This window comes from Salvia hispanica, chromosome 4 (genome assembly GCF_029641045.1).
Source record: "Salvia hispanica isolate PSC_SH4W2 chromosome 4, Shi_PSC_v1, whole genome shotgun sequence".
Taxonomy (NCBI): Eukaryota; Viridiplantae; Streptophyta; class Magnoliopsida; order Lamiales; family Lamiaceae; genus Salvia; species Salvia hispanica.
In genome coordinates, this window is record NC_142695.1 from 36,766,674 (window position 1) to 36,791,358 (window position 24,685).

The following is a 24,685-nucleotide window of genomic DNA, read 5'->3' on the forward strand; positions in this document are numbered from 1 at the left end:
CAATCTCTTGTTAAAATTATGTTGTTTAGTGTAACAGTCACACTAATACGAATATTAGTAAATTTTTAAAAGAGTAATACTAGTTATATTTTGAGTTGAGAAATGGACTAATGTGAGTGGAGAAATGACCTAGTAAAAAAGTACTAGTACTACTACATTTTTGCTAGGGCAAATAAAAAAATTTCATACAAGGTGGTCCAAAGAGAACAGTTATAAATAGACATTGATATTTTAATTTATAATTAACTATACTCTACAAATGCAATTTTTTAAAATTTATAATAATGAATAAATAAATTAAAAATACATGAGAATTTAAAACAAAATTACACAAAGGTATTGGTTTTTAAAATTTTTAACACAAATACTACCTCCTTTTTTAAAAATAGCAGCTCTTTCCTTTTAAGTCCGTTTCTTAAAAATAACAACTTTCAAACTTTCCATTTTAGAAAAATTTTACACACTTAATAAAGTGGACCTCATCATCCACTAACATTAATTTTATTACTCTCTCTCTCTCTCTCCCCCCTCTCTCTCTCTCTCTTATTTTACCAAATTGTGCATTAAAACCCGTATTGTTTCAAGCCTTCCTATTTTAAAAAAACGGAGGTATTATTAAGAAGAGTAAACTACATAAATGGTACACGATCTTTCACTTTCGCACATAAATGGTACTTAATCTTTATTTTATATCGTTTTGGGAACCTATAAATCACATTTTTGGTACCTGATGCAATTTTCACTCCAAAATACCCTCTAAACAAATTCATTTTCCATTTATGTCATAAAGGATATTTAGGGTATTGACAAAACTAGTACCAAAAGTGATATTATGATATCTGCTCTCATTCTCCTCACTCTTTATACTATTATTATTAATCAATATTAATATTATTATTTTAATATTATAAATTAATAATTCATTTATTTTCTAATATCATTTAAATATACTTAATCATAATTATACTTATAATTATATTTAATTACTATAATAATATTATTGTTATAAGAGTAAAAACTAGTACCCTCTCCGTCCCATAATAGATGGCATACATGGAAAACGGCACGTTATTTTAAGAGATGTTGTTTTGTGTGTTGAGTGGCGAGAGAAAATAGTATTTTTATATTAATGTGAGAGGGAACTTTTTTCAAAAAAAGAAATGTGACATCTTTTATGAGACAAACTAAAAAGGTTGTGACATCAACTATGGGACGGAGGGAGTAATAATTAATAAATAATTATTATTATTTTATATTAATTTAATAACTAATCAATATAGTCTTAATCAAAATTTAAAATTGTGAATTATATTCATAATGATAAAGAGTTGAATATTTTTAGTTAGGTGTTTCAACCCTAAAATGAGTATAAATAATTTAATTAAAAATATTCAATTAATTTAATTACTTTAAATAATTAATAATAAATGTTTTGTTATTGATTTATATCATGAATGCAATTAAATGTATTTATAAAACACTAAAAAGAAATAAGAAAAAGAAAGAAAAGAAAAAAGAGGAAATATAAACTAAGGAGAAAAAAGGAAAAAAGAAAAAGGAAAGAAGAAAGAAAAAATACTAAAAAGAAAAATGAAAAAAAAAAAGAATAAAACTAAAGAAGAAAAAAAGAAATAAAAAAAGAAGAAAAAATATTACATATTTGGTTCTATTTAATTGAAATATTTAAAAATACTATCATTCATTAAAAAAAAGAATTACTATAATTATTTTTGTTACGGAGTATCAAATGATATAAAATAAAGATGTACAGTGAAAGATCAAGTAGCATAGCAGATACCATTCATGTGGTTCACCCTGTTAAGAATGCAATTTTCAAATCACGAATCTCGATGCAAATCCCCAAATTGAAAAATAGAAATTCATCATCCTACTCTATCTCCAACAGAAGACTCAGTTTCAGAAGATGTGATCATACATACTCGACAAATTAAGCAAAACAGATGGAATTATCAACTCATTTCAGCGGTTCGAGTTTTCACTCATCATTTTCGCGTTCACATAATCATCACTGTGAGTTCTCCTCTACCGCATCCTGTATTTCTCCTCCCCCCCCCCCCCCCCCCTCTCTCTACATATACCCTGTTTATAGGATATGGATGTTGTGTGTGGGGATTAGAGTTTATGCATCGATGTTATGTAATGTATTTGTATTTTCTAGGCTTTCTAATTTTGTTTTGGGTAATTACTGATTTTGCAGTTGCAGGTAAGAAGGGTCAATCGGTATTTGTTGGGGCTTGCAGTGGAATGGTAATTAAATCACTCACGCGCTCTAGACACGATGAATCAGAGAGATACTCCGTATGAGTTTTTGTTATTGAAGTATGATTATGCTTCTGATTGCTCCTATTTTTGCTTGTTGACTTGTTTACACTGCCGTTGTTTATGTTTAACTAATCTAAAGTATACTTGCCGAGAAACAGGACTTGGGTATGGTGAATTTGATAAATCTTGATGGAACGTAATTGAAGAGTTGTATTAACTGATATTGCAAGTTTGGTTGTTTGAACGTAGTTGCAATCGTACAAATTTGAAACTGAATTCAAATATGTACTCCATATTTGTGCATGCGAAACTATTTTTTAAAGCTTTATAATTCATTTTGCTTACACTCAACTTTCCTGCTACCCATTTTCATCTTGTGAAGCGAAGAATGGAATTGAGAGAAGGCAGGAATAGTGTTAAGTATTGGTATTTGAGTTGATGAATGCAAACCCCTCTTAAAAACCTTGCTCTATGCATCGGAAAACTTCCACTTGATATACAGTGTCTATCGTACTTATCAGTGCTTAAGCCTTCTCATACAGACCCGTAGTTTAGAGAATAATCTAAAGTGGATTACTAAGATTTATCAATATAATGTAAAACATTGATGGTAAACTGAAATTTAGCAATTATAAGCATGTCTGCTTATAGGAACGTATATAGTGCTAATTTGTTCATAGAAATTAGATTTTAGCCTGGTTTATCAGGTCTAGATGATACACTTTGCATCCTGGAAAGTTTTTCTGCCAATCCGATACAATGACCATTCTGTTTCTGAACATTGATTTGAGCAGTTGGCTTCTTCTCATGGATTCCAGTTTAGCTGTGTTGTACTTAAACAGAACACTCAAAGATATTCAGAGACATGTGAGTGAACCTCCTTTATGCATTTAGAGTTAACCCTTGAAATGTTTTATTCAACTTGGTGTGTGTATTTGATTGCAAAGAGCAGATTTTATATTCTGAACTAGAATCGTTCAATATGAAATGCATTCTCAATAAATTTCACATTTAGAAAAGCGTGTGGGTTTCTCCCTGTACACTTCTCTCCTCTTCTCTGCCAGTTCCTTTATTTTCTTGCCGTTGGATGTTATTGCTTCCAAAACTGATCTGCCACATTTGATGGAGATTTTTTCCTTTGATCTATTATCTTATTCCAGTTAAGAGAACTTACCTAATGTTCTTATAAGGTCAATTTTGGAAGTTTTACTATATTGCTTTTAAGTACTATCTGCTAGGCTACATGTGATAATCTTAGTGCTATTAATTGCTCTTAATTGGTTTTCTTTTTGCTTATGTAGATGTCCACACACACGAAACAATATGTGGTTTGAGGAAAAAACATTATCCTTTTCAGAGCTTTTTGAGCCATGCAGACGAGCTGCACAGAACATATAATGGTTGTGGATGTCGTAGAAGGAGAAAAGTTTTAAGAGACTTGGTTGTTAGATCTGAACTTGCAGATGCCGGGACTGCTGGAGCTTCATATCCATCATCAGGTGTGCTTTTAGTCCGGTCTATTTCTTTTTAAGTTGGAAATCTTCTTAGTCCCACCACTCACTTTTCTTATCCTCATTGCAGAAATTTGGTTCAATTCAAAGCTAAGAGGAATTTGCTTCTATATTGTAACATCTCTTGCTGCCATCACTTTATTCGTGCCAATGGTTCTACAGCATCCATTTGTCCTAATGTTTGATCGATATAGAAGAAAAGCCCAGTATCTTATAGCTAAAGGCTGGGCCTTTTTGACAGTGTCTCCTTTCTTCAAGATTGAGTACGAGGGATTGGAAAATCTCCCTCGAACTGATACCCCCGCCATGTATGTGTCCAACCACCAAAGCTTTTTAGACATACATACTCTTCTGACTCTGGGGATAAGCTTTAAATTCATTAGCAAGACATCAATTTTTCTTTATCCAATTATTGGATGGGCTATGTTTCTACTGGGTGTTATCCCTTTAAGGCGCACAGACAGCAGAAGCCAATTGGTATGCGATACCTCCTTTGATATTATGTCATACTAAAGTAAGTTTGTTGTTCAATCATAGACTCGTATTCCAACTAGATAAACTAAGGAACATGAAATAGGTTTTTCCATCTAGTTAGGGGATTAACTTGTATATTGAATAGAAACTACTTTAAATGTAGGAATGCCTTAAGCAGTGCATTTCCCTGATCAAGAAGGGTGCATCGGTCTTTTTCTTCCCAGAGGGCACTCGAAGTAGAGATGGAAAATTGGGTACTTTTAAGGTATGTTTTTTTATTTTTTTTGCATATTAAATACTACTCCAGCATTTATTGCTGCTTAAATTAAGCTGCAAATTTTCTTTGATTGGTAGTCATAATTGTACCCCGATGTGGGTAGGATGTTGAGGTTTGTGCATCCTTTAAAGTCCCTTTCCTCTCGAGGGATGCTGACAGATGTTGATTTGAAATTGCATAAACACTGATAAATCATTAACTATTAGCCTTTTAAGAATCTCTTACCTCAATAAACATATTGAATACATGATGCAAGGAAACTTTGTCTAGTATGTTCAGAAAATCCAGACTGATTTAGTCAACATGTAGGGACGGTGTACCTGAGCAATATATGTTGGAATAACCTGTCACCTTTGCTTATGTGAACTCCCCACATACTACGCTGTATATTTCCATTCCATAAATTACTCTTGATCGATGGTTGATTAATTTGTAGAAAGGAGCGTTTACTATTGCTGCGAAGACTGGGGTACCTGTTGTTCCAATTACTCTGATTGGAACAGGCAAAATCATGCCTCCTGGAATGGAACGAGAAGTGAATCCAGGATCTGTGAAAGTTATCGTTCATCCATATATAGTAGGAAATAATCCGGATGAACTCTGCAAGAAGGCTAGAAATATTATTGCCCAGGAACTTATTCGTCAAGGCTAGGTGACCTTAACAATTTTGTCTCTCTCTCTCTAGAAAGTAAGATTTAGAGGAGCACTGAGATAATATGAGATGAGAGCTTTTGCTCATCTGCCTTCTGTTCCTGTGTATCTACTGGTTTTAGCTTGAGTCAAGAAATGAGTTCACTTTGCGATAACCTTTTTTAGTAGGTCCTTTGTGGAACTGTCTCACAGATTAGGAGTCGTCAAATGGTATGATCTAAGTAATACTTTTGCAAGTATTATTTGGATTTTTTTTGTTCCACGAGATTTTGTTTGTAATTTTTTACTTACATATTAAACCAAATGTTCGATTCTTTGTGGTTGTGGTTGTGGAAGTTGAGAATTCTGGTGGGGGCAGGGGCTGGTGGTGGAGAGTATCGGTGATGCTAGCAGGTGGTGGTTCTGGGGGAGGCATTGTTGAGCTTATTGTTTATTACTCTCAGTTTTATTCAAGATGACTACTTTCTGGGAGAGGAATGTCTGAAGACAAAGGTCTTGAGGTTAAGCGCTTCGTGTCGTGGTCTTTAAATTTTTATTCATTTACCCAGAAAAAAAAAAGAAAAAAAGAAGAGAGAGAAAAGATGTGGTTAAATATTTTTAATGAAAAGAGAAAACAAAAATTTATTCCAGAAGTAGAAACTGTCATCTTGAATGAGAATTTGTTTTTATTGGGTAATACTCCCTTCGTCACACATAATTTGACTTAGTATTCCAATTTGAGCCGTCCCACATAATTTAACAAACTTCACTTTTATCATTTTTGGTAGTGGATTCCATATTCCACTAATTCCAGAGGTCGCCAAACCGAATCGGCCCGGAACATTCACCGGCGGTTCGGAACCGTGAACCGGAACCGCGGTGACGGTTCGGAACCGGATAAGGTTCGGCGGTTTCGACGGGCCGGTTCAGATTCTCATGAAACGAAGAATCGTAACCGGCGGTTTGCCGGTTCCGGCAGGCTTTTTCAGGCGGCAGGCGTAGGGTGCAGAAATCGGCGACGAAACCAGCGGTTTGATCGGAAACCGGCCAGAAACCGTCGGTTCCGGAAGCTTTTTCAGGCGGTCAGGCGTAGGGTTGCAGAACGGGCAGAAACCGGCGACCAAACCGCCGGTTTAGTCGGAAACCGGCCAGAAACCGCCATTTCCGGCGGTAAACCGGCCGTTTTCAAAATTTTGAAATTTAATTTTTTTTTATTTTTTTTTTTATTTTTTTTTTATTAAATCTGATTTTTTCTCCTATAAATACCCCTTCTCCCCTTCATTTCTACTCACCCCATTCTTGTGTTAACAAAGATTTCTCTTTTCAATCTCACAATTTCTATCATCTCTATCTCCATTCTGTCTAATTGCTCAAGTTGTTTACTACTCCCTCCGTCCCATGTTACTTGCACTTTTGCTTTTCGGCACGTCACAAACTCCTTAAATTTTTTATAGTTTAAGTTAGAATTAATGCATTTAATTAATATGTTAGAGCACTCCCAATGCTCTCCCTAAAAACTCTCTTATTTCTCCCTAACTCCTGCCACATCAGCGCCACATCAACACCAAAATTTATCCCCAGTTTTTAGCCAACTTTTAGCCAACTGCTCCAATAGTTTCTCCCTTATTTCTCCCTTATTTCTCCCTAACTCAACATTTCATTTTTACATCATTACTAATTTAATTGTTTTATTTTTGTATATAATAAAGCTAGCTAATATATAAGACAAGACAAATAACAGTAATAAAGTTCGTTGTATTAAACACGAGTAAAAAATTACAACGACGAAAATTAAAAAAAAATAGGGGGGAAATTATTTTAAATTAATTATTAAATTTTAAATTTATAGGGGGGGAAATTAAAAAAAAAAAAAAAAAAACTATTTTTATCGCCGGATTATCGCCCACAGTGGTCGGCGATAATCCGGCGAATTTTTGGGATTCGGCGTTAATTCGGTAGAATTAACGCCGGATTATCGCCGATTCCTCCCCATTGCCGGTGAATTTTCGGCGATAATCGGCGATAAAACGCCGGATTTAACGCCGAGTGCATTGGGAGTGCTCTTAGTTTAAGTTAAGAGGTCCTTTATTAAGTGACGTCTCATTACACTTAAAATTCTAACTTAATTACACAAAAAAATCAATCTTAAATTTACGGCCTAAAATGAAAAGTGCGAGTAGCATGGGACGGAGGGAGTATAATATTTGTGCAAATTGTTCTTATAATTTACTTCAATTGTCTATCATAATAATATCATCCCTCACTACTCTAGTTATACTCTCTCTTTATTTTTTAATTTGAAAATAATGTCTTCATCTCGTCGTGGTGGTGATCGGGGCAAGGGAATTGCCCAAGACCAAGATCAAAGTGGTCGTCGGAAATCAAGGCGCCCTAGTCGTCGTGAGGTTATGGATGAGGTTTCCCGACAAACCGCTATGTGTTTGCAAGTAAGTTGTTCGAATATTAATTTTACAAATTCTTTTTAAATTCACAAGTCACAACTATATATAATATATAAATATATTCTTGTTTTTGGTACTATACATTATTTATACCGTTTGTATATAATATTTGTAGGCCGAAGAAGATCATAGGGCTGCCATGGTACTTAGCCACATGAGTGGCGGCGCCGGCGGCGAAGGTTACGAGTCTTATCACTCTTATAGCAACGTGAATTTATCATCCGACGACGACGATGGTAATGGTGGAACTGGAGGTGGAGGATCTGAACAATATCCTCCGACGAGCGCCGGACAAGTTGGTGAAAATGATGAAGCGGTTCCTCCTCCTGAAACTCAAACCGGTCGGGGTAAGACTAATAAGAAGGCGTTGAAATCGGATATTTTTATTAAACATTATAAAAAAGTCCCGGTACTAGATGCAACCACTCAACAAGAGACCAATGAATTTGTCGCATATTGTAACTATTGCGATAAATTCTACCCTTTTTTGTCGGTGGGGGCTATGGTACTCTCCATCGTCATTTAAAGGCAAAGCATCCGATCGAATATGGGACCGCCAAATCCCAAACCCAACTAAACTTCCCGTCCAGTGCGTCTGAAACAACAGGTACGCCTCTTTTTAAATATGGTCATAAAGTCGCTCAAGATGCTATGGTTAGATGGGTTGCAATGAAGCATTTGCCTTTCAATTTTTTTGATAACAAAAAATATGAAGTTACTATGCAAACCGCTTTTAATGTCGGTGCTAAGAATACCCGCAACTTCACATCAAAGATCTAACAACAGACAATTTTTTGAGAAGCAAAGAGAAGTAACCCGTTTTTTATCCACTTTGGGTCACAAAGTAAACATTTGCTCTGATGTGTGGACTGATGCTTTTCAAAGAAATTCTTATATGGGCATTACATGTCATTTTGTGGACAATAGTTGGACGTTGCACAAGCGTTTGATTGGTTTTAGATAATTTCCTACGCCACACACCGCACCCGCAATTGCTGCTTTAATTATTCAAGTTTTGAATGAATATAGATTGTGCAATAAGGTCTTTTCTGTTGGTTTTGATAATGCAACCGCTAACACTGCAAGTATTGCCGACTTAATTGCGGCTTGTGCCCTGGTTATAAATGGAAAGTATTTTCATCAAAGATGCATTTGTCATATTTTAAATTTATGTGTACAAGATGCTCTTTCTTTGTGGCAAAAGCATGTTGATTCTATTAGAACTGCCTTAAATTTAATCCATTGGAAGCCTCAGATTGGTAAGAATTGGAAGAAATATTGTCATCAAAAGAAAATCAGGTAAACAAATTTTTCTATTGATGTGTCTACTAGATGGAACTCCACATATGATTGTTTGAACTCTACTTTGGAGCATATAGATTATTTGATTGATTTTTTTAGGACTTATCCCGTTGATGATTTATATCTATCGCATGCATGTTGGGAGCAAAGCATGAGTTTGTTTAAATTGTTCAAAGGTTTCAAAAATGCGACTGTTGAGTTATCGGGTGTTTATTATTGCACATCTGTTCGTGTTTTAGAACATTGCATGTATATATCACTTGGTTTTAAGACGACTATGAAAAATTCCGTTACAAATCCTGAGTTGATGTGTGTTTTATATTATATGATTGACAAATGGCTTAAGTATTTCAGTGAGATTCCAACGGTGTTTTTGATTGCAAAGGTTTTGGATCCGAAATGGAAATTAGTCGGTACCTTGAAGATTTTAGAATTTTATTACAACAATTTGAGTTCTATTGACCTTCAACCACTTCAGTCTTTGCAATCGGACACTAATGAGGACTACAACATAAATTTGTCCGAAACATTCCAAATAAACCTCCCCAATCTCTCCGTCATCAAACATGCATTTGAGTTTGAGTTGTGAACTCTCTTTGCCGAATACGAAGCCAAGTACAACAGTACCCACCAAGTGAGACAACGACCCACCCCTCATCAACAACACAATTTTGGGTTCTTTCAAGTTGATGACCCCGATGTACAATCTCAATTGGCCGACCTATACGGTTACACCACCAGCGGCAGTTCGTCGGCAAGGACGGTAAGTGAGTTAGATTTATATTTTGACTCACGTTTTTCTTTGAATGAAGATGAAGGTCCCGTTTCCAACCAAATCGACGTCCTCGATTGGTGGGGAACACATGAGAAAGATTTTCCCATACTTGCATCAATGGCCAAAGAGATTTTTTCAATTCCGGCTTCCACTGTCGCCGTCGAGTCCGCTTTTAGTGTTGGAGGCAACGTCTTGGACGGATAGAAGAAGTAGACTATCCGGCCAAAATATGGAAGCAACCATGTTACTTGACGATTGGTGTTCGGCTGACATTAGAGACCAAGAGCTAGATTGGAACACCCAAGTACAAACCGACCAAGACTACTACCCCAACGAAGAAGAACAACAACAACAACAATGAGGTGGAGTGGGAGGTCTAACGCCGATTGCCGAATAGGTAAGTAAGGTAAGAGAACTACGTGGACTTTGATTCCTTAATGTAATTGGGCTCAAGTCCTTTTCCTTTATTTCTTTTTTTTCAATTGTTTCAACTTTAAAATATACAAATACAATTATATAATTGTATTTGTATATACTCTAATCGGTGAAGAAGACTTCTCTATAAGACTAAATCCAGGAGACTTTTGACAATTCTACCATGATTGTTGATGGTTAAATTAAACTCAACAATTAAGGTTGAATTGCTAAAAGTATCATCAATTTAGTTATCTAGAAACATCTCCTTCGCCGACTAAGAGTATATATATATATATACTATCTATTTACATTTATAATTTATTGTTTTTTACTTCAAGTTTTTTTATTTAAATTGTTATACAAGTTAACAAGCATGTATTATGTTATGTATTAAGTCTTTTGACTCTTTTGTAATTTCAATTTTCAACATTTGTATTTGTAATATCGACATATCGTTCAAATTTGTATTAATTTGTATCAATAAAATTCCAATTGTCCAACTCCAATGTCGACTTCTACTCTATTTGTCAATTGAATTGTCATTCTCGTTTTATTTATTTATTCGATAGTAAAAGACTACAACTACAAGGTGTAATTTGTAATTAGTACTATAAATGAATAAATTAAAAAAAAAACGAACTTGAACCGACGGTCCAAACCGGAACCGGCCCGGAACTGTCTGGAAACCGTCGGTCTTGAACCGGCTATGAACCGTGTACGAACCGGTTCAAGAACCGGAACCGCTGGAACCTAGGCGGGCCGGTTCAGGTTCGGCATTTTTTCAAACATGAACCGCCGGTTCCGAACTGGGAACCGGCAGTTCTTGAACCGTGGTGATCTCTAACTAATTCATTCTTACTCACATTTTATTATAAAACTAATGCTTTAAAAATAGGACCCAAATCCCACTAACTTTTTCAACTCACTTTCCATTAAATTTCTTAAAATTCGTGTCGGGTCAAAGTGTCCCAAATCATGTGAGCCGGGGGAGTATGTTAATAGAATTACACCTAAATACCAATGATTGGAGCTGAATTTTAATATTTGGACAGTTATATAAAATCTGAACCACTGCTCTCAATCAAATTGCTAACTGGTCCGATCGAGTGGAATTATTTATAAAATGATGCATAATTTAACCAATATTTTTTCTGCAATAAACTAAATTCAACAACTAATCATATTTAAGCAACACTACTGGTTTAATGATGCAAGAAAAAACAGTAAACAATAGTATTACATCATGGATATAATAATAGAATAATGGTAAATCTCAAAAAAACACGGGGGACAGACAATGTCATGTTGAAACTAGTTTAGATATTATTATTGGTTCACTATATAGGATCCTCTCATTAATTCACATATTGGCCATCAAATAAGTCGTGATACATCGAGGATTACTGGATTACAAACAAATTACTGGTATTAAATATTGTACCAATACCTTAATATTTCCGTCTAAATTCTGGAGATTATCGAAATGAGAAATCTAATTAAAAATGACTTCAAATAGAGCGTATATTACTATTTTCTGACTAAATCTTGGAATTAATTTAAAACAAAAATCCCTGTCAGTATCGAGGACATATGCGTCATTTTCTAAATTGTGCTCCTCCACTTCCTGCATTACTTTTGACTTCCTGCAATTCTTCTCTCTTCCCTACATCTCCCTCTCTCTCATGCTGCTGACAGAAACGCGGATTAATAGCTAAATATATTTGGAATTTTGCTGTGATTCTCTCCTTTTGATCTAGTTGTCAATACTTAGGCATCTGAATTCAATATCTCCTTCATTTGTTGCCTGTGATTTACTTTGCTTCTCTCCATCTCTCTCTCTGTTAATGAATTTCATTGTTAGATTCTTTACACTTGTGTTCTGCAATTTCCTCAAGACTTGATAAGGTTTCCGCAAATTTCGATGGTTTCCGAGCTGACTATATTCAGAAGATGAATTTACAGCTGTAGTCGATTTATCCTTTTCAGGTATGATGGAGAAGCAGTTATGTTTGTGTTGTAGGCTTAATTGAAACGCTTGTTATGTTAATCGGGAGAATTTGTGGGATACTGAATGTTGAGGTACTTAATACGCAGGGGACAAAAACTCTTAGGAGAATTGGCTGTAGGCGAAATTGATGTCCTTAGTGATATGGATTCTCTCGACCGAGACAAATTGTTTTCTTAGTTCAATTGGCTAGATTTCGGGAGTTTTCTTTATAGCAAACTTTGGGGGTGGAGTGTTTTGGAAATTGATTTTTTTTAATGAATTTTGTGATGGACATTTGTGTCGATTAGGAAGATTACCGGTGGTGGAATGTGGAGTCAGTTTTATAGTTTGGACTTCCTTGCGGTAACTGAGTTAAAAAACACTCCTCTGGTACGCGTATCTCTTAATTTGATCTTGGATTTGGGAAGATATGGAGTTGATGAGGGAATAGTAGTGCATTGTTGCATGCTCCAATCAGTTTTTGACTTTTTGGATTGTTAATCACATCAGGAGTTTTTTACTATCACACTGAGCTATTTCATTTAATTTATGGAGTAATGCTCGATTACGAAATGAGCTTGGTCATAATTGCCTTCTTATGTGCAATAGAAAAAAGTTAAAATGTTATTCATTCCTATAGCACATCAGAGTTTTTTGAGCATGTAATACCTTATTCAGACTTCTTGTGTCTATCTATTCTGCTTGCAGTCAAATTTGACTTAATTGTACAAAATGTTCGATTGTGGGCCGAAGACTCAATACATCACTGGGCAGCGGGACAAGTTTGTAAGGTATCCTATTCACTTGCTTATAGTATTATTCTTGAATTGTAAAAGTAATCTGATTTGCTGGCTTCATGTTAGACTGCTTATGCTAGAGATGCTTTCCTGAGAAAGTGGAGGTTTGAGTAAATTTTATCTTTAAATTTCTTGCAATGGTGGACGCTTCTTTCAATCATGAATGTACAATAACTACATGCTCTCATCAATGCACTTGGGACTAACTACTAGATGTTGTTTCACTGTCTTTTACCAGGCAAGTGTTTAAGAATGTTTTTTCTTTCTTATTTTTTATATCAGATTGGATGACTTGGATTCCAGAGCTTCATCCCCGTCTACTTCAGTTGCTGCAAACAAATGCGGCTTGAGTATCGATGGTTTGGGACGTGGTAATCATAGAACTCCTGCGCCATCAAAGTCCTTTAAGAGAGGAATGAAGAAAGGATCTCAAGGTCTAAAATCTATTGGTCGGTCCCTTGGTTTTGGTGTCTCTCGAGCAGTTTTCCCGGAGGACCTCAAGGTGTCAGAGAAGAGGATTTTTGACCCCCAAGACAAACTCCTAACCCTTTGGAACAAGCTTTTTGTGATGTCATGTATTCTGGGAGTATCTATTGATCCTCTGTTTTTCTTTCTCCCAGTTTTTAATAAATCAGAAAAATGTCTGGACATAGATAGGAAATTGGCCATCACGGCTACAACACTGCGCACAATTGTTGATGCTTTCTATCTTATTCACATGGTTCTCCAATTCCGGACTGCTTACATTGCCCCATCATCCCGTGTGTTTGGGCGAGGTGAACTTGTAATTGATCCTGGACAAATTGCTAAGCGGTACTTGAAGTGCTATTTCATCATTGATTTCCTTGCAGTGCTTCCCCTTCCACAGGTTAGAGATTGCATTCTTATTGTCTTTTGAATTGTGCTACCGTATCTTTTGTCTTAATCCTTCCTAAAACATAAAATGGCCTTTTATTTACTGATCAGTTGGTGGAATTTTGAACAGTTAGATTATACTAATTAGGTTTCAGAATAGCTATAATCTAACTAGAACAGAATGCCTTTGAAACACAATATTCTGAACAGTGCTACCAATGTGGGGTGATAATATACAATGTTTGCTGCTTTTCTTCGGCTTATTTCTCCTTTTAATTTTCCTAGTTTTTTTTAGTAAGACATCTTTTAATTAGATGCATGAATCGTATATGCTGGCTGTAGCTTTTTCAGCCATGGAATCAGGGGAGTATAAGATCTCCATTTATTTCTAAACATCATTTTCTTGGATATATGCAGATTGTTGTCTGGAGATTTCTGCAGAGGTCAAATGGATCAGATGTACTGGCTACAAAGCAAGCATTATTTTTCATCATTTTGCTCCAATATATTCCTAGATTCGCCCGAATTATGCCGCTCACTTCAGAACTAAAAAGAACTTCTGGTGTCTTTGCTGAAACTGCATGGGCTGGTGCAGTGTCCTACTTGCTGCTGTACATGCTTGCCAGTCACGTAAGCATTCTTATAAACCGTTGTATGGCATCTCATATAACCATCTGGTGTGATGGGCTTTAATGTTTCTAATTAAGTCATTCTTGCAGCAATACACACCATCTGGTGTGATGGCTTTAATGTTTCTAATTAAGTCATTCTTGCAGCAATACAATGTTATGATTTCCAAAATATCCGTCTTGGACATCCATATTTTTGAACTTTGCATTAGGATGTAGTGACTCCTCAAGCACGAAACTTTAGACTGGTTATCATGGCCTAGCATCCACGAAGATTTTTAGTCTCACCATGTGATGTTATGTTCATAATCTGCAGTGCATATAACTGTCTCCTCCTTGTTGCCTGTCAGTGAGTGCCCACTTGAGTCTGGATCCAATCCAAAACGAGAACTGTGATTCTCCAAAGTGTTATTCTGCATGATTTTTTTGGAGATGTTCTATTCTTTGCACAGGATACATTTAATTCTTTAACGATCAATTGTTACGATATATTTTTACATCGGATTCGGGTCTGTTTAATCTCAATATCATCCATGGATTGTGGAAATCTAGCACATTTGGCGAAGATTTGTCTGAAATTACTGCTCTTAACATTTGCTACAAGTCTAATTGGTCGAAATCTTTTGCTCTCTATATTCTAATATAGTTATATTCAACAAGCCTACCATTCTCCTACAGAATTAACTGTATACAGACCAATCATGCTATGCTGGTAATGGTATACACAATATGATAGATTCTGTCTTTTCATGGGAAATAGTAATAAGAGAACATATTCTGTCTTGTATTCTTTGCAGATAGTCGGGGCTTTCTGGTACCTGTTATCTGTGGAGCGTAATGATACATGCTGGCAAAAAGCTTGCAAACGTAAAGAAAACAACTGTACCACTGATTTCTTATATTGTGGAAATCAAGATATGGCTAATTATAATATCTGGAGGAACATTAGTGAGGGAGTTTTGAGCTCAGCGTGCCCTGTGGGTGATGAAACCAATCCCCCATTTGATTTTGGTATTTTCAGGCAGGCTTTGGCTTCTGAGATAGTTTCATCGAGAAAGTTCTTATCAAAATATTGTTACTGTTTATGGTGGGGGCTGCAGAATCTGAGGTAAACAAACTTCTTTATCAGGTCACCTGATTATATATGTGAATGGTATAACCCATCATCTTCAAGTACATCAAAGTTATACTGACACATCATTTTTGCATTTTCACACTTGATTTTATTACCATTTTACTTTCTTTTTCACTACTACCATTTCGGGATTAATGTTGGGTCACCACTACATGCTTATCAGATATGGAACATCTAGAGGGCCTTTGTAATTAACAATTTGGCTTTACCAATTAAGAGTTTTCTTACTCTTCTGCCTACTCTTCTTTCCAATAAGTTGCTTGAAGCTTTTCTACATGCACCCTGCGCATGTCACTGATAATATTATGTCATGGATATTTGAAATCAAAATAATACGGTCAGATAATCAAGGTATCCTCAAATGTGGTGCTTAAGCAATTTAAAGACATGAATCTTCGTCTTACCTGCAGTACTCTTGGACAAGGACTACAAACCAGCACTTACCCTGGAGAGTCTATATTCAGCATTGCACTAGCCATCTTCGGACTCATTCTTTTTGCACTTTTGATTGGGAATATGCAGGTAAATGGCGATATGTTACAAATGCGAGTATTTTCCTCACCCTCCTCTGTCCAACTTGTTATTGATGTAACAATCTTCTTCTTCTCCTTGGTGTTAAGTGAAATAACACATAACTCCCTCCATCCCATTACTCATGATACATATTCCTTTTTGGGTTGTCCCGTATAACATGACATTTTTCTTTATAAGACACCTTTGTTACTCACATGACTTTAAATAATATATATTCCTCACATTACTTTTCAACTCCTAAATACCTCTGCCTAAATGAAATGTTTTATAAATAATGGGACAGTGGGAATAGTAATTTAGGACATTTGTATGCCGAATTATGAAAACAGATTTAATATCCATGAGTGTCTTTAAGTCCAAGTGGAGGTTATACGATCCTCTGCTGTTTGTGAGTCTTTATTATTGGGTATCTATCATTATTGACTCTTTATTCACTGTACCATTAAAAAATAATAATTTTGTAATCTGTAGATTCTGCACAATGCAAATCTTAGATATGTAAATGTCTCAACTTTTTAGCTGCTTTGCTCTTTCCACAGACATACCTTCAGTCACTCACAATCCGCCTTGAAGAGATGAGAGTTAAAAGGCGTGACTCGGAGCAATGGATGCATCATCGCTTGCTCCCACCAGACCTCAGAGAGCGGGTTAGACGCTATGATCAGTACAAGTGGTTGGAGACACGTGGTGTGGACGAGCATAGCTTGGTCGAGAGTTTACCAAAAGATCTCAGAAGAGACATAAAACGCCATCTTTGTTTGGCATTAGTCAAGAGGGTAAGCTTCTTATTAAAAGTTGCTTCTAAGTGCCTTAGAGTTCTGTAGCTATAAATACTGCCACAATTTTCACAGGTCCCACTGTTTGAGAATATGGATGAGAGATTGCTTGATGCCATCTGTGAGAGGCTGAAACCTTGTCTATACACCGAAAGCACTTACATCGTACGTGAGGGCGATCCAGTCGACGAGATGATATTTCTCATACGCGGCCGCCTCGAGAGCGTTACCACTGATGGTGGAAGAAGTGGGTTTTTCAACCGTAGTTTACTCAAAGAAGGAGATTTCTGTGGCGAGGAGCTTCTGACGTGGGCGCTGGATCCGAAGTCCGGTTCCAACCTGCCGTCCTCCACTCGGACTGTGAAGGCGCTGACCGAAGTGGAGGCTTTCGCACTGACGGCCGACGAGCTGAAATTCGTCGCCAGTCAATTCAGAAGGCTCCACAGCCGACAGGTCCAGCACACCTTCCGTTTCTACTCTCAGCAGTGGCGTACATGGGCAGCCTGCTTCATTCAAGCAGCATGGCGACGCTACTCCAAGAGGAAACTTCTCGAGCTGCAGAGAAAGAAGGAAGAAGAGGAGGCAGGATTAGCCGGGGCGAGCAGCAATGCTGGCAGTGGCTCATACAGCATCGGTGCCACTTTCTTGGCTACCAAGTTCGCTGCAAACGCAATGCGTGGGGTCCACAGAAATCGGAACCTCAAGAGCGCCCGGGAGTTGGTCAAGTTACAAAAGCCACCGGAGCCTGATTTTACTGCCGATGCAGATTAGGTGTGATTTTCTAAGTAAGGTTTTTTTAAAATCGGACTCCTACAGCAATATTAGGGAGTTCCCAAGTGTGTATTTTGTACACTACAATATTTTACTGCTATTGTGAGATGACAAAATTATGTTTACATCAACCATTTCTTAAGGAATGTGTAATTTTATCATTTAGGTAACAAACCGATGCGAATTATTTAGGGAACTCAAAATGCATGGGCTTGAGCCCGTCCATGCAGAATGAGACAGTTGCAAACCACGATGCAGGCCGTCGTCTAGCTGGGCTGGCTAGCACTCATGCCACTCTGGGCCGGCTCGCATATTTAAACAGAACATGTATAAACTTAATTTAGTTTGCAATTAATAACGAAATTCGTTAATAGGAAAAAATATGACTATATACTGCGGCTTTTCATTATGGCTCTGCAGTTTCGACTGCAAATTCTCTGGATCTTACATCTTTTACTCAAATCAATCTTGCTAAAGTATCCACGTAATAAAACTACAAGAATTGCTCCAAAATCATCCAAAAATGAATACACAAACCGAGAATAATATTACAGATTCAATCAACACAGCTAGTATGAAAAACAATGTCGTCAAACTATAATCACTATAATATGAGAAGCCAGAAGAAAGTGATCTAGTCTATCTTGACCGATGAGTAGATGAGTCTCGTGAACCAGAAGCAGGCGTAGAAACCAATCGTACCAGTCAACACGAAGAACGCATATGAACCAATCAACATATAGCCAAAGTACAGGATGCCCGAGACAGGTTTTGTTATGTTGAGCTTTGTGAAGAAGTAGAACGCCGCATAGAGGAATAGGTATAAAGCTGAGGAACCTGACGTAAGGTAAGATCTCCACCACCACAAGTAGTCCTCGCTGCACAGTTGGAAATAGCATAGCACGACAGTGATCTCAGCACAGGTCACAATCAAGATGAGGAACACGAGGAAAAGGAAACCAAAAATGTAGTAAAACTGCTGCAGCCATATAGAGGTCAGGATGAAGAACAGCTCGATGAATACTGCACCAAACGGGAGGATGCCTCCAATTAAGATAGAGAAGAATGGGTTCATGTACCAGGCCTGCTCGGGTATCTGCCTTGGAATTTTATTGGTTTTCACTGGAGCCTCAATGGCTGGCTTTCTAAAGCCTATGTAGCTACCTACAAACACAAGTGGAACTGAAATTCCAAACCACATGAGCACCAATACAAACATAGTACCAAATGGCACAGCTCCTGAGGATTTCTCGCCCCAAATCAGCGTATTCAGAACGAAGAAAATAGCAAAGACAATTCCAGGGAACATAAAAGCCGTTTGCAGAGTAATTTTCTTCCACTCTGCTCCTTTGAACATCTTGTAGAGACGGGCAGAGGTATATCCTGCAAAAATTCCCATTAACACCCAAAGAAGAAGCATCGCTGTCATCAGCCCTCCTCGGTTAGAGGGGGATAGGAAGCCCAGTGCTGCAAAAATCATTGTCACCAGTATCATCCCGAGAAACTGAACCCCAGTACCAACATAAACACAGAGCAAATCTGATTTCGTTGGAGGCCTGAAAACATCTCCATGAACTAATTTCCACCCAGTCTCTTCTTGAGCTTCTTCTTGAGTCTCCAACTGGTTGTACCTAGAGATGTCACGATAAAGAGTCCGCAGCATAATCATAGCCACCATTCCCGAGAGAAAGAGAACAATCATCAAAGAATTGACAATAGAGAACCAATGGATTTGATCATCAGCCATGTAAAGATAGGTATCCCATCTAGAAGCCCACTTGACTTCACTTTCCTATAACAAGGAGCACGCGAAGCAATGCATCAGGCAATCAATTCCTACTTACCGGCAAAGGAGTATTCCATCCACAGCGAGAAAGAAAGGTTTACCTGAAACTCCACATCATAAGTAAATATGATTTCCTTATCGTCAACCACATGTGGAGTGTTGGAGTTAGTTACTGTGTGTTTTGCATGAGGATCACATGTTGTCAGTCGTGTTTTACTGTCATCCCATTTACCATCATATCCATGCTTAATACTGAACACAATCCAAGATTAATAATGTTAGAAAATAAGCAGAAAGATACTGTAACCTTGAAAATCAGTAATATATTACCTAAAATGTTGGGCTTCAAAACCCACAATTCTTGCAGCATCAGTTTCTTCATCCTTATGATACCTCACTGTAAATGCCAAGTGATTGTAGATAAAATACCTCTCATCTTTACTCTGGTAATACAGGGAAAATACAAGAAATCAAAATCTAACTTGCCATTTGAAAAGGAAGTTCTACTTAACAAAATCGATCTATACTTACTCCAGCATATTGTGCTTTAAAACCAACTGGAAAACCATGCTGATAAACCAGGGCACCCGTATCAGGTCTTGTAAAAGGTACAACAAGGGGGAGATTATCCAAAATCCTACAAAAGAAACCCCAGAAACCGATAGTTATTTTGTATGACGTGATATGGAATGACAAAAAAATCTTTGAAGATTGACTTACATGTTCACTCGATATTCATCATCAATCTTTTCTTTGAACTCTTTTACGTCTTTGTCGTTAAGTGTAACACGACAAACGACATTGCACATCTTTGGTTCTCGCATTTTAAACTACACGAATGAAATCAATAAGTAGTTGAATCACAAAAAAATAACTAAACGATAGGATTACACTTGGAATGAATAAAATACAATAATTTCAAAAGAGGCCAAAAGAAACACAAACCTCATAAGGAGAGTTCTCAATGCGATCACCACGAAGGACTTCCCCAAGATTCTCAGCACTGTCTTCAATTTTCTTTGGTTTACAGTAAGGAAGGGAATAGTAGGCATAAGGAAGTTGAGTTTTTACAGAGGCCAATTTATTCACTTTCACCTTCAGAAGATCGCCCTGCACAAAAGAGAAACCACATCATACAAATTACACTATATCAAAAGGCAAAAGTATTAGTTAGATAGTATAGTATAGGGGTGTGATCAATTGCTAACTTTCTTAAGTTGCTAACTTGTTAACTCATCAATGCACTGTAATAAAAATGTCAACACGATGACATTAAAATGTCAACACATATTTTTGTTGAACTTCAATATAATATAATGTGTTGATATTTTGATGTAACCATGTTGACATTTTTAATACACTATATTAGCAGAGTTAGCAATTTAAATAATTAGCATCTCGTATTATGTATAGTATATAAGGAAATGTTCAGTAACATGGTGCAGGAATATATGATGGTTAATATGCCACACGTCACATAGGTTGTTTAAATTATCAAGGTACGCCATAACTGGAATAATAGTGATTGGAAAATAGTGACTGGGAGAGGGTTAGTTGTCAGTAGAAGGTGAGGCAGAAGAGAGAGAACTTTTAATAAATATCCTTGTTCATTTCCAGCTATATTAGTGCACTCTGTCCAACTGCAATAAATCGTAGGAAATTCTTGCACTTCAACATATCTAACTAATACTCCGTATGATTGAGTCTGTTAAACCCCAACTACATGAAATGCTTCTAGTACTAATGGATGTTTATAGACACTTCATAGCGACTCTAAATCAAATAAAACACCCCAAGTTTTGAATCAGAACGCATCAGCACATAATCATAAAAAATAACAAACGATGAGCTTCTTTATTACAAATAAGAGGATCTAAATCCTAACGCGCTTAATCAACCAAAACCTAACTCTACAGTAATCTAGCAGAACTGAATCAGAAAAAAACTCACAATTCTTCACACGCCAATCATCTCTCTATCTCTACTCTCAATTTATAAGTACTCCTACATCATAATTCATAACTATACATGGATATCGAAGTATCATCAACACCAAAAAATCAAACACAAACGGGCAATTAACGGAATTAAGTGACCTTCTGAAAATCCTGGGGAGCGACGCCGGGGAGGTAGAAGGACTGGGCGGCGTTGAGGAGGAGCGCGAAGCACATCCTAATCAAAATCGCGTCCACCCCCATCTTTCTCTCAAAATCTCAGATAGCCCAGATCCACTGCGCCTCCTCAGCAAATAAATCTCTCTCAAGGATTGAATTGCACGGCAGCAACCAAAATGAGAATCCAATTGTTGAGAGAGATTACACTCTGTGTGGCTCACAGCCGTTGGATTCAGATCTAAAGGGTGATATTATTCCAGACAAATTAATAACATTGAGATTTTATCTTAATTAATTGAATTGTTTTTTTAATTATGACGTGTATTAGTGTTGTCGTCTTACCATCTGTTTAGTGACTATAGTCAGCCTGCAGTCTTGGTTTATAAATAACTTTCACTATTATGATCGTAATTTTTTGTGAATTACGATCAGGCCCGCCACTCCAAGCCGCACTGCAATCAGGCCCGGCCTCCGACTGCGAGCGGGGGTGGCGAACGAGCCACAGATCCGACTTCACCCACCCCCAATGCCGCCCGACCCCGCCCAAGCATCAGACACGGCACGGCTGTTACCAGAGTAACCTTGACATTGAATATTGAAGAGCTACAAATATAATAATGAGATACTTAAGGGGAACAAAAGATTTTATGCTCACATTCAGAAAATCTAATCAATTAAAGATGATTGAATTTTCCAATTCAGATTATGTTGGATGTGTTGACTCTAGGAAATCAACTTTTGATTACATTTTTCTTATGATTGGAGAGTCATGTCATGCAAAAGAGTAAATTAAAGTTTTAATTCACCATCTATCATGAAGACTGAATTTGTAGCTTGCTTTGAAGCATTAATAGTTGCAAAAAAAAAATAAAATTCAGACCCTAGTATTGTCTCCTCAATATCCGAGCCCTTGAAATTGTATTATGATAATAGTGCAGCCGTATCTTTATCTAAGAATGACATGTATTCAAAATGAGTTAACAGACATGGTTTTCAAGTTTCTTATCGTGAAAGATGAAGTTCGGGACAAAGGATATTTATAGAATATATAAGCACACAGCTTATAGTTTCTGATCCATTGACTAAGGCCTTACCACCTAAGACTAAGTTAACTGAATTGGTCTTAGATATGGAAATGTCTAATTTTTATGTTTCAATGTTGGTTCAGAAACTTATGCTATAGATATTTTGAATTCAATAAATGTTGTTATACTTTTCTTGCTTAAACTTATTATTGATATGCATACATACGTTTTTAGTATTAATGCAGAAGGTCTCGAAATAAGACAATTATGTGTGTTGTGTCAATTAAAGATTAATTTAGTGCGGTTATTGGTGATGTGGTACATGGAAGGAACTGTATCGACTAAATGATATACGTCCGCTATGACCCATATCAGTAGTTTCTCTAATATGATACTTATGTTTGCCAATGATGAAAGTATTTGTAAAGTCGAATATTATGCACCCCTTATGTTTATTTTTTTGTTTTACCGTGGCTCCGTCAAGTGTGGTAAGTGGGAGATCGAAAACTATGTGTCTCACATGTTCGTCAAGTGAGAGAATATAAGTTTTATGTCTCACATATGTGACAAGTGATAGAATCCTATGTATAATTGGATTTTAAATATATAACACATTAACTTGGTATAAGACATTTTTTTTCCTAATTAATTAGCTATCAATTGAATATATTGATTTAAATGGGGCGTTTCGTAAATAGTCATTAGTCGTTGACTAATATATAGTACTCCGCCCATCTGCGAATAGGAGTCTCATTTCCTTCCGGCACGGATTTTAAGAAATGTTAAGAAAAGTATGTGGAAGAACGTTAGTGGAAAATGCCCACTTGTATATACTATTACTTATAAATGATATGTGAGTGGAAGGAGTTAGTAGAATGTGACTTTACCATTTATGATAATTATGAACCGAGACTCCTATTCGCAGACGGACCCTAAACTCATATTCGTGGACGATTGCAATATATATGTTCTATTATATTTTAATGTCTTGATTAGCATTAATTTAGTCAAGAATATATATATGGTTATGATTGCTATGTATTTGACATTAATTATGTCATTGACTAATAAATCAAATCAAATTATTGTGATTAATTATTTAATTTGATTTTGGTATTATTCGGTAAAAATGAAATGTCCTAATTAAATAGTCACTTTAATGAAAAGACATTAATTGTTTATTGTATTAGGGTTTGTCCTCTCTTTAATTTGCCTATAAATAAAGTGTGATGCTCTCATCAAATCACACATATTACAGAATACACATAAAGGAGGGAGAGAGAGAAACAAATCCTTATAGTTGGAGTTGTGCCACTACATCGAAGAAAGTTCAAGGAAGTCTTCTTTTTCTTCCCCAATAGCTTCCGCTATAGATCATCAAGATAAGTTTCGATCCATTATGTTTATGGTTAATTACGTTAAATACATGATATTCAAAGATCTTGCATTATTTATATTCAATTATGTATTCTTGAATATATGACGATAAATAATTTTCAGTAACCAATGCATAAAATGTGTCTTATCAGATATCGTTGATGCTCTACCGTGTAGAACATTGTTGAAGATATTAGAGTGGTTGAGCATGGTGATATCGTTGTTAGATCTGGAGATCCCAAAATATCTATGCGAAATCCATAGACGATAGCCATCAACCGTCTCAAGCACAATCATTTTGTGAGTGTCTTTGTGACCGCTTATGCATGCCTCCCTTCATGCCGTGAGACAATTATTTAATTTTTAATGTATGCAGTCAATACTGTCAAGAATTTCAAGAAAATTAAAAATACTAGCTTACAAAGAAAAAATGAATTATAGCTGACTTTTAACGTTTATTTTTTGGTTCTTATCGTGGATGCTAGAGAAGTATTGAGTATTTTTATCCATATCATCCCGTTACGGAGTAATTGTGCTACACTTCTTGAAAATAAGGTCTTAGCTCTAGGCGTCCGAGCTGACATTATTTTCGACCACTTTATGTCAGTTACTTTTGTGTACTTAATATACACTCCTTCATAGCTTCTGCCCTATCTATAATAACAAGACAAAATTCAGTCCACAATCAATATTCCCCATCCAAATATCAACCACTTATTATGTTATACACAAATTATACATAATGGAAAGAGACAATGTAATGTCATG

General features: G+C 36.4%; 3 protein-coding genes across 8 annotated transcripts; 2 read left to right on the plus strand and 1 right to left on the minus strand.

Moving 5' to 3' along the window:
- Positions 1–1,778: 1,778 nt before the first annotated feature.
- LOC125192077 (1-acyl-sn-glycerol-3-phosphate acyltransferase BAT2, chloroplastic-like) lies at positions 1,779–5,510 on the plus strand. Of its 4 annotated transcripts, none has more exons than XM_048089528.2 (7): positions 1,779–2,031; positions 2,219–2,319; positions 3,078–3,150; positions 3,585–3,782; positions 3,865–4,271; positions 4,432–4,533; positions 4,982–5,510. In XM_048089528.2, exons 1-7 carry the CDS (start codon positions 1,962–1,964, stop codon positions 5,195–5,197), a joined length of 1,167 nt encoding a protein of 388 aa, XP_047945485.1. In that variant the 5' UTR covers positions 1,779–1,961; the 3' UTR covers positions 5,198–5,510. The 4 variants fall into 4 exon arrangements, with proteins under 4 accessions (XP_047945485.1, XP_047945487.1, XP_047945486.1 ...); XM_048089530.2 differs by having other exon boundaries at positions 2,219–2,268; XM_048089529.2 differs by having other exon boundaries at positions 2,225–2,319.
- Positions 5,511–11,762: 6,252 nt separating this feature from the next.
- Positions 11,763–17,757, plus strand: LOC125194075 (putative cyclic nucleotide-gated ion channel 5). 3 transcript variants are annotated; one of them, XM_048092084.2, is made up of 9 exons: positions 11,763–12,117; positions 12,427–12,508; positions 12,827–12,909; positions 13,198–13,783; positions 14,188–14,400; positions 15,197–15,507; positions 15,945–16,056; positions 16,608–16,844; positions 16,920–17,757. In XM_048092084.2, the coding sequence occupies exons 3-9, from the start codon at positions 12,851–12,853 to the stop codon at positions 17,613–17,615; spliced, it is 2,214 nt and encodes a 737-aa protein (XP_047948041.1). In that variant the 5' UTR covers positions 11,763–12,117; positions 12,427–12,508; positions 12,827–12,850; the 3' UTR covers positions 17,616–17,757. The 3 variants fall into 3 exon arrangements, with proteins under 3 accessions (XP_047948041.1, XP_088912571.1, XP_047948040.1); XM_089056445.1 differs by having other exon boundaries at positions 12,431–12,508; XM_048092083.2 differs by lacking the exon at positions 12,427–12,508.
- A 326-nt stretch (positions 17,758–18,083) lies between these two features.
- LOC125194331 (transmembrane 9 superfamily member 8-like) lies at positions 18,084–21,696 on the minus strand. The gene is made up of 7 exons (XM_048092499.2): positions 21,498–21,696; positions 20,347–20,511; positions 20,122–20,231; positions 19,933–20,038; positions 19,732–19,844; positions 19,503–19,653; positions 18,084–19,407 (listed from the first exon to the last, which is right to left on the minus strand). The coding sequence occupies exons 1-7, from the start codon at positions 21,597–21,599 to the stop codon at positions 18,250–18,252; spliced, it is 1,905 nt and encodes a 634-aa protein (XP_047948456.2). The 5' UTR covers positions 21,600–21,696; the 3' UTR covers positions 18,084–18,249.
- Positions 21,697–24,685: the final 2,989 nt, after the last annotated feature.